Source organism: Hakea prostrata, unplaced genomic scaffold (genome assembly GCF_041222555.1).
Source record: "Hakea prostrata isolate BN-2017 unplaced genomic scaffold, UWA_Hpros_2 contig_10, whole genome shotgun sequence".
Lineage (NCBI taxonomy): Eukaryota > Viridiplantae > Streptophyta > Magnoliopsida > Proteales > Proteaceae > Hakea > Hakea prostrata.
Genome location: NW_028291129.1, coordinates 222,937 through 233,423, shown reverse-complemented (window position 1 = coordinate 233,423; position 10,487 = coordinate 222,937). Strand labels below are relative to the sequence as shown.

General features: G+C 39.3%; 1 protein-coding gene across 1 annotated transcript; it reads right to left on the bottom strand.

Annotated features, from left to right (window-relative positions):
• Window positions 1-234: 234 nt before the first annotated feature.
• LOC148999419 (uncharacterized) lies at window positions 235-10,275 on the bottom strand. Its single transcript, XM_089141169.1, has 8 exons — window positions 9,294-10,275; window positions 5,474-5,477; window positions 4,778-4,902; window positions 4,589-4,642; window positions 4,375-4,466; window positions 953-1,188; window positions 646-816; window positions 235-560 (listed from the first exon to the last, which is right to left on the bottom strand). Exons 1-8 carry the CDS (start codon window positions 10,269-10,271, stop codon window positions 463-465), a joined length of 1,758 nt encoding a protein of 585 aa, XP_088997295.1. The 5' UTR covers window positions 10,272-10,275; the 3' UTR covers window positions 235-462.
• Between the last annotated feature and the right edge of the window lie 212 nt (window positions 10,276-10,487).

Sequence of the window (10,487 nt, the reverse complement as noted above, 5' to 3'; positions counted from 1 at the left end):
CTTCTCAAAAGTACTCTACTATCAAGAACCTGGTGAGGTACACCGTACACGTATGATACTACAAAGGACTACAAGACCTCAATAGATCATAATTGTCAAAATCATTGTGCACTGAATCACTTTTTCTTTATACAGGCAGGCTTTAATTCCGAATTCAGACAAATATAACTTATCTAACATCATGGGCTGTCAAAATCATTTACAGGGGGGGGGGGGGGGGAAATTACAAAGAGGAAGCAATATTGGCCAATTTCTAAACCTGTATCAACAAGAATGATCTCCCATGGGGCCTTGAAAGCTGACAACTTAGGCAACGTATTTTACCTTGGCCACTAAAATTAGTCAATGGCATCAGCCAAACCCAAGCCTCCAATCCCTTTTCATGCGTATTCACAAGCAGCAGCTTCAAATTAAAAGAGACTTTCTAAAATCCACTTATGCATCAGATGGATGGAGAATGCATCAGCTGATCCTCCCCGCTTGATCAATCAAGGTACCAACCTGGTCTCCACATAATGCTTTAGAAATGTTTCCAGGTTCATTTAGATTAAATACGACAACTGGGAAGCCAGAAAAATGACATTTTAGCAACAGAGAAACATTCACTACTAGGTATGGAAAAAAGGAATAACAAAATATGTATACCAGGGATACAATTCTCTTCACAGAATGTTACCGCCATCATGTCCATGGAGGAAACACCTTTGGAAGCAAACTCTTGGAATGAGAGGTGCTCAAAAGTCACATTATTGATGTTGCTTCTGGAGTCGTAGACATCTTCAACATTGGTACCTTTCAGTAATGCTTCTGCTTGTACTGACCAGAACAATTGTGACATAAGATGTTAGAATTTCATCCAGAACAGGCAAAGTGAGAGGCAGCAAAAACTACCTAAGAGTAACAGGCAACCAAAAAATGCACAAGGGATTTTGTGTGCAGGGCAGTATAATACTTTCTGTAGCCCTTAGGGCTGCTGCTGTATCGGTAGTGAATAGAGGGTTTCCCATGCCTGCCCCAATACCACCAAATATCACAACTCTTCCTTTTTCAAGATGCCGAACAGCCTGTTTCCTGCTATATGGCTCGGTAACCTCTGGAATCTGGAAGTGAGTTTGTACTCGAGTCTGAATACCCATTTTCTCCAATGCTGACTGAAGCAATATTGAATTCATCACAGTAGCCATCATCCTGTTAGGCATTACCAAGCATTTAGAATACAGAATAATTTTGCATCATTTCTTCCGACATTGAAATTTGAAATTAGACAACAAGGTTTTGGGTAGATCACTCTATATGGTACAACAGTGCACCAACCAAACAATCAAATCTTGTCAACCAAAATTATTAAGTCTATAGAGCAGCTATTAAATGTTCCATAGATATTTTCATTGGCAAAAATAGAAGAACTCTTCCTCATTCCTTCAGAAAGAAAAGAACATATTTCATATATACTTAAACAATTAATATGGGAAACCAAATAGGAAGAGAATACTGGATGAATAAACTCAACTTTTCTGGGCCATAAAACCATCACTTTACTGGTTTTAAATCCACCCTATAACACCTTTGGAGCATAGTTATATGTTTCCATTAACCTAATAATCATACAAAAGCGATACCATAGGGTCATCAAGAAAATTAAATTAACAGTATTTTTTTCATATTCTTTTTGGGGTAGAACATTATCAGTATGACAATTATGTATAGAGGGTTTTTTTCCCCCCATTTTGCCCACTTAAGTTCGGCCCAAACTCTAGCTTGGCCACTTAAGTGGTCAATATTACATGTTGCCCAATCTAGTGAACTTGGAATATTACAAAAAATCCAACGTTAGTTTTTTAACTTGGATTGTTAAGTTTTCATGTGTTATGACATGAATACCCCTTATCCATGTGAGTGACCAAAATGCCCCCCACACAGACTATGTACCCAACCTGTAGGGTGAAGGGCGAACCCATCTTCTTCCTACACCTCACCGAAAATACCACTGCCACCGATGATCACCACCCCTTCTCCACAGATTATGGACTGGTTTCCAAAGCGAACTGTGAGGAAGATGTTTGGCTCATGGATCTAAAATATCCAAGTAGGAAGAGGGATTTTTGGTTGTCTAGAAGCATGGAAACAGAGAGAGATACGGAGCTTGAGACTTGCGTTTTGGACCATCTGAGCAAGAGAAAGATAAGATAATCACTTGTACTTCCCCATGGCTTCCTTCTCTACCAAACCCCACCAGATGTGGAGTTCCACACCTTCCAGCCCTAGCAGCTTCCAATCGGAAGTCTTGACCAGATGCAAAACCTCCAAACTTGAAATCAGGTCATCAAAATTCTTACGGCATTTCTTGTATACATAATCTTGCCATGACTTACTGGATACATAAGCTTGCCATAATTAAACAAAAGATCAACAATGGCAAATACCATAGCTTACCTAATGCAAAGAAGATCAAAATTGCAAAAAGAAGGTTGTTGAGAGTCGCAGAAGCCACAGAACTGCAAACCCCTTTTACTCTTTCAACCCATATCCCAAATGTTGATAACGATTGCTTCATGACGTTGCCTATGGGCACTCTTGGTTGGGTGTTTGGCCCCAAATATGTAGGAATGAAAATAAAGCTTCTTTATACCCTTACCCTTGTAATTGATCGTGAAAGCGGCCATGCCTGCACCAGTCAAATCCCAGCAATGAAGGGGATAGAGATGCTCAAGGCCGAAGGTTTTCGATCATTGTTTCAAGAATTAATAAATTTGGAAGACATTTTGTTTTTGAAATTTGACGTTTGAGGAAGTGACGATCTTGCCAGACTTTCCACCAAAACTGACAGTTCCGGCAAAGGCAAGAGGACTTTAAGGGGAGTTTTGGTGCATTCCGGGGAGTTACACAACTGTGGCCACAGGCAGTGGTGGGGTTTCCGCTAGTGTAGGAAGAAGATGGGTAATCCCTTCACCACCTAGGGGTTGGGTACACATTGAGTGACAGGGGTGAGGGGCATTTAGGTCTTAATACATTTCAAAATTTGAAAACTTAACAGTTAAGGTTTAAAAACTCACGTTGGATTTTTGTAATATTCCAAGTTCACCAGATTGGGCAACATGTAATATTGGCCACTTAAATGGGCAAACAAAAATTTGGGCCCAACTTAAGTGGGCAAAACAGAAGAAAAACAAAAAAATAACTCTTTAATGTATAAGTTGATATGCTTTATCTAAAATAATAATATGGTTATCTGGATTCTGGTTGTCTACCATCCCTAACTTATTCAATTATATCTGAAGTTGGTTATCTTTATTTCATGATAACTGGAAAAAGCTGAGAGAGGGCTTCCCACCAAACCAATTCCGTCCAATCTCAACTAAAGAGATATTACCGCACTTTTGGTTTTTACCACTGTTTTACCATACTAGGATCTATAAAATTTTTAGATTTGAGTAAACCCCCACCCTTAAAATGCTGAAAATTTCATCCACCATTGAAAATCCAGTTTTTATGCTCTTCAATTGAAGTGTCTTTGTTTTTCTCTCTTCTGGAGCTTGAACATTAAACTATTTTTACCATATTCAGTTTTTCTTTTTGAAGGGGAGGTATTTGCATGCTCTTCAATTGAAGGGTCTTTCCTTTTTTCCCCTTCTTTTGGAGCTTGAACATTAAACTATTTTTACCATATTCAGTTTTTCTTTTGGGAGGGGAGGTATTTGCCAATTTATGAATCATATCTTGAAGTAAATAAGTGCAAGCACAAGATTCAGCACCAATAGAAACAATGCAACACTATAATTGCCTTGCCCAGCAAAAAACAAACCTAGATGCCTTGATAACGCCTAGACAATCATGGAACAGATCAAATGATCAAATATCACTAAGTAATACTGCAATTTGATCAAGAATCAAGACATTTCTAAACAGTTACCAGCGCGGATTGAACGACCTTTTTAAGTTCAATTTCATGTCAACCCAAAAGCAGACAGGGTAAGGACCATATGTTAAGCAACAAAAAAAACCTAGATGCCTTGGTAACGCCTAGACAATCATGGAACACATCAAATGATCAAATATCACTAAGTAATACTGCAATTTGATCAAGAATCAAGACATTTCTAAACAGTTACCAGTGCGAATTGAACAACCTTCCATTCAGTAAGACTTCCAATCGGCTAGTGCATGTTGGGAGGTGCATCAAGAATCAAGACATTTCTAAACAGTTACCAGTGCGGATTGAACAACCTTTTTAAGTTCAATTTCGTGTCAACCCAAAAGCAGACATATGTTAAGCAGTATCTGAATCAATTTCCAGTAGTGTACAGGCCTAATGAGAGTAGGACCACTATAAAGCTGTAAATAATCATAGTTACGATAATAGGATAATTATATTACCCAATCTGGTACGCTGTAGATCTTTCAAGCCCAGTTGCAGCTACCCACGTGTCTCCACAAAAGAAATTACAACCCCCAACCACAACTGCAACCTAATTGACAGCATAAACCTAAGCATCTCGGAAACGAAATAAAGTTCACACTAGATCATACTACATAAACATGCAGAAAGGAGTACTTAACCAAAAAACTAGGGAAACTTTCTAGGAAATACCTCCACCCCAAGACGGGAAGCAATTGCAACTTCTCTAGCAATCAACAGAGTCACCTGGAAATAGGAAGAAGCAATTTAACATAGAGTTCACCCCAGAAAATTCAATAACATGATTTTATTCATCCACAAATGGGTTTCATGGTAAATTATCCAAATTATAATAGCAATAAACTTGAACCAACTAATCACCTTTGGGTCAATATTCTGAGGACCACTCCCAGCTAATGCAGCACCACTAATTTTGAGGACAACCCTCCGCCATCTAGGATTTGTCAATGATTTGGACTTCACATTATTTGGCAAAGCCCCCTGGGCTAGGTGCTGAAATTCCACATCTACATAAAATAACCAGTATAGGTTCAGGCAACAAATAGAATATTCGTCTTTTCATTCGCCATATTGGTGATGGACCTAACAGAAAATACAACTTTAGTTTATTCCACAAGCGATATAAAGCCTTGAAGTAAAAATCCAAGTATGAATACAATATTGCATGAATTTCATGTATATGGACCAATGTTCAATAAAGCTAACAAATTAGAACAAGAAATCTACCATCTATAAAATATAATCTGGGCAAAGAAAAAGAGAGGTTTTTTTTTTTTTTGGGGGGGGGGGGGGGAGGTGGAGAAGGAAACTCGAAAACATACTATTGGTGCATACATCATCTTATTAAGTTTCACAATGGGCAAAGAAATCAACCCTTTGTTTGCATTTTGAGCCAAAGGGTATTAACATTACGTGCAAATTGCTGGTGCTTTGTAGTCAATCTTCAGCCAGGCATTGAATGATGTTGTAATAAATATCATATAGATCATATAATATATAATTTTCCCATAGATATATTATACTGCAACAAATCAGCCTTATCCCAACTAAATAAACAAGACTAGACAGATCCTTGCCCTCCAACCACATCTATTTGGGGTTATACTTGATACAAGGCACATGCCATGCATATCTTTTCTAACCACTTCTCCTGAGATAATATTAGGTCTGCCCTAAGAACTTTTTGATGTAGATTAGAAGGGGTCAACTAGGGGCAGTTAAACAATGTTCTTGTATGAACCAGACAATTAGGTTAGGTTAAAAGTAAAACCGGGTATGGAGTCCACTAGAGGTTAGGGGTTAGGTCATGACTATGGTTTGAAGGTATGGTTAGGACCGAGTGATGGGGAATATGGTATCTCATGGAAGAGGACTGAACACTGAATTTGAAATCCAACAGGTTCGGGTTATGGTTTTGGGTTTGGAACAGGGGAAATAGGGTATTTAGGGGAGGAAACCTGGGCTGAGGTTTGGACCAAGGTCTATATAGGTAGCAAGGACCATGAGATCCAAATATTGGACAACATCCAAGGGTTGGATTGTGAAAACTGACCTATCTTCTTATGCAGAACTGATAAGGTGAAAGTCAAGGGTTTTGGCTGGTGAGGTAGCAACCAAATTGGAATGCTTTGTTAGGAAATCATGCGGAGCATGTGATACAAAATAATGGTGAGGTTTTGATGGTTAGATAAATGTAGCTGAAAAATTACAGAAATTAGAAACCTAAGGATAAGTTAGGGAAACCAGCGTTTATGATGATTGGAACAGGCAGAAAGATGAATTGAAGATAGAGTTTATGGATGGAGGCTGTGGTTCGAATATGATGATGATCAGGTGGCTGGGCTGGGCTGGGCTGTGTGCAATTCTACTAAAAAAAAACACATTGCTTAGGATCTTCTAACAGGTTAGGAGAAGAATTGCAGTAATGTTAATTTGTACTCACTAGAGCTGCAGTCCTTCAATGGCAGCAGCTCACTGGAGTCTAAAAATTCAAACTAGAACCTTCTATTGGATGAGACCCTCAACCTAGTTGAAGGGGAAGCTTTGATCTCAACCTGCCAGGCTTCACACCATTGAGGAGTCAGTTGATCTAACTAATGCCACCAATAAACCTTCCGGGTACTTCACAAACATCAGAAGTCAAGTGAATCGGAAACAATCGTACCAGGACTAAACTGAGTTCTCACAAGGAAGATAATGGCCACAGCAGCAGCAGATTGAATAGCAAATTCAGTAATCAAATTCACGCTCACTAATACAACGTATTACAACCTAGCATAGAAGTCTCAAAAACAGACTCCTATAACAAAAGGAAGGGCCTCACTGAATTCATAAAATAATAGCTAAGTTATATTCACTAAGACACCAATAGACTCAACACAGTATGGAATTATAAAGCCCTAATCTAGGCTCATAACCTATCATAGAAGTCTCAAAAACAGACTCCTATACTAAAAGGAAGGGCCTCACCGACTCATAAAATAATAGCTAAGTTATATTCACTAAGAAACCAATAGATTCAACACAATGTGGAATTATAAAGCCCTAATCTAGGCTCACCAGGACACTTAGTAACAATTAATTGCAACTTAAATGGAACCAGAACTAAACCAAAACAACTTAAAATAAACTTCCATAGTTAATCTAATTACCCATTTTTTAGCTCCATAAAAGTGGGCTATATACATAGAGAACCCATACAACCAAAGGCCTAACATGTATATAACCCAAATCTAGACTTACTACTAAGAAAAGAAGCCCAGGCTAGTGATAAAACTCCATCACATTGAGCTCCTTCCATTTAAATTTGATCATTCATCCATACTAAAGCGCACCGAAACGCCTCATTGAACATGGTCATGCCACCTTAAACGACTTTCCCGTAGCTTATTATGAGCCAGCACCACACCAAAGTTAAAATAGAATGGATGAACTGAAGAGATGTGTCCAAAGTTTTGGGTGGTCAAAGTATTTCTTTAAAACTTAAAATACTTCACTGCATCCATCCTATTTTATCTTTTTATGAAACATTCTCCTCTATCACATTTTAAAAAGATACCTAAAGTAATTGCTCTAGGAATCTCCTGCTCATTAAAGTTACATACCAAAAACTTTTTATACATTCTACTTGACTCAAAACCTTGTGATTCCATAGTTGATCTCCACAACTCCAATTAAGGCATTAATCCTTGCTTTTGTCTCATCTACTAAAACAATACCACACACAAAAGTATACACCATGTAATCTAATCCTGAATGTCTATGGTTAAATCATCCATGATAAGAAAAAATAAATTACTGCTTAAAAATGATTCTTGATGTAACACAAATGCTATCAATAAATCACTACAGGGCATGTTAAATCTCCTTAGTTTACTTGATATCATCATAATCATTGAACAATCAACTCACACAGTTTCCAGTTCTGTTTCACTATGAAATTCGGATAGTAGGCCTGCTTTCTAGTCTATAAGCGATAACCCTTAACATCCCATTTAGCCTGGGTATTTGACCCTAATTTCTTTAAATAGACAGTGTTTGGGTTGCACGACAGTGGTTTTGAATCGCAATTCTAACCCCCTTTAACAATTTACAATGGAGCAAGGAAGGAAGCTATGTATCATTTGTTTGAAAGAATTTGAAATGGGGTGGGAAAAAAGGGGTGGAAAATGTAAATTTTTCCACAAAATTCCAAAACATGGCTTGTTTAGTTCAATGGGATAAAAAAGTCAGCAGACAAGCTTCCTTGATTTAAAGAACCTTGTTTGCTGACATGGCATCCTACTTTTCCCACCCCACCCCCTTTTGAAGTCCTACTAAATATGAAAAAGTGAGGAATATGATAAAAATGGGACCCATATTTGCAACTTTTCCACAAAATCTTTTCTTTTCCTTTCCTTTTCTACTCCCCCACTCCACTACATGGAGGTCTCATATTTATTTTTCTCATCCCTTTTTATCTAGCAAACAAACGATGCCCTAATGAAATATAATTCCATAACAATCAAAAGCATTCAAATAACTTAAAACTTCAAATCCCAACTAAAGTTAAAATGATTTACCCTTCCCTCCCACAATTCCCCCAGCAGCACCCCTTTTCCATTGCTTCCCCTCCAACGTTGTAATGAAATTTAAGCAACATTGTGGGACAAAACATAAATAATTAAATATATATATATATATATACAAAATAAATGTAACAACTTTGTTATATCACTATAACGACTATAACATTGTCCTAGCTGGTTGAGAAAGCAGTTGTCCTGGTGATCTTTGCAATGGACCAAAAGCGAGCATGTTGCTGGGGGTTCTCAAAATTATGGAGTCTTTATAGTGAAAATAACCACATTAAAAGAAATGATAACGAAGTAGATCTAAATGTCAGCCAGGGAAATGGAAGCAGAAAAAGGAAAACGGGGGCAATCACTGGTCAAAAACACAGTAGGTCAGAAAGTTCTTGTATTGCAAATCAACGTCAACAAGTCATTTTCTCTTCCTCTTGGATAAAACATCTGACAGGAATCGCCCAACCTTGATTCATTCTTTTGGTTTCTTTAACAGTAGGACCAACACCAAAATAATTGCACAGAAACACCATTAGCAGACTAGGGTTGTGTACAAGAAACTGACTAAATCTAAACTCATAAGTTCAAGGAGCTAACAAGCAATTAACAAAACACAACTAGTACGGAAAACAAATTGGTCAATCAGGGAAGAATAAGAGCCAAAGTCCCACAACCAATTTACCAATAAACTTGCAGGAAATTAGCCTCCTTACTCCCCCCCCCCCAAAAAAAAAAAAAAAAAAAAAAAAAAAAAAAAGACAACTCCCCCAAAAAAAAAAACACAAAATAAAGCCACCGGAAAAATTTTCAACTGAAAACAGCAAAAACCTCTTGTTCTGCCGAAGCATGCTGGAAGAGGCCCCAACAGATTTGTCGTCATCGGACAAAGCCCTCGACGATGCAAAATTCCCAACAATCTGCTCCATCTTCTTAAACCAAGGCCAGTGACTAATCGTCACACCGCCATTATTCATCCGATTCTTCTCAACTTTGTACCTCTTCTTCAAATTATCCACCTTATTCTTACACTGCTCTACACTCTTATAAGACTTTTGCTTATCACACCTATCGGTTACAATCGAAGATACCTCCTCCCAGTCCTTCCCTCTAAGATTTCCCCGATTCAGTTGGAGAAACTTATCCGTATACGCATCAAGTAAGCAACCAATGGCGCTATCGCTCCATTCCTCTCGATCCTTCCTGTAATCGCCTCCACCAGAGGCGACGGTGGCGGAACCGCAAATAGCTTTGGATTTCTTGTAGTTGTAAGTGGTACCACCATCACTGAGCTCTTCCCGGTCCTTACGCTTCTCGATGAGTAGATTATCAAGCCTAGATTTATTAGCGTCAGTTTCGTCCTCGGTGGCAGCGAAGGGGTTGGCGTCTTCTTCGGGAGCGAAGCAATTACGGTTAACATCGTGAAAGGGAGGAGGGCACTTGGGTTCAGCCTGAGAGCAGAAAGCAGCCTCGCTGTAAGCATCCGCATCGTCCTCATCACCAGCGGCGGGAGGAGCTGCAAGGGCAACGTTCTTAGGGCTTCCACCACCGGCGGAGGCGGGGCCAAGATTGTTGAGAGGGTGAGAGGGAGGCTGTGGTGGTGCTTGAGGGTGGATCAGATCGGCTTTGGCAGCGGCGGCAGCAGCAGCAACAGCCGCAACAGCAGAGAAACGATGAGGAACAAACGATTGATGGTGGTGGTGGTGGTGGTGGAGGAGAGGGTGCTGAGGATGGGTTGTCTGATTATCGTCTCCGAGAAGAGGGAAATCATCGTCGTCGTCGCACGAGGCCATAGAAGAGACAGGGAGATTTTGGGCAGCGGAAAATTAGGGTTTAGGGCTTCCGAACGAGGGAGACGGAACGGGAGGTAGACGACGTTAGCTGCCAACGTTCAATCGTTGAAGAAAGTGAACAAACCACTCTTAAATCAGTAACGGTGCATGCGTACGGTGAGATGTCCACGCCGGTATCGTCACGGTGTGTAACGGCTCCGTTAATTATTGGCATTT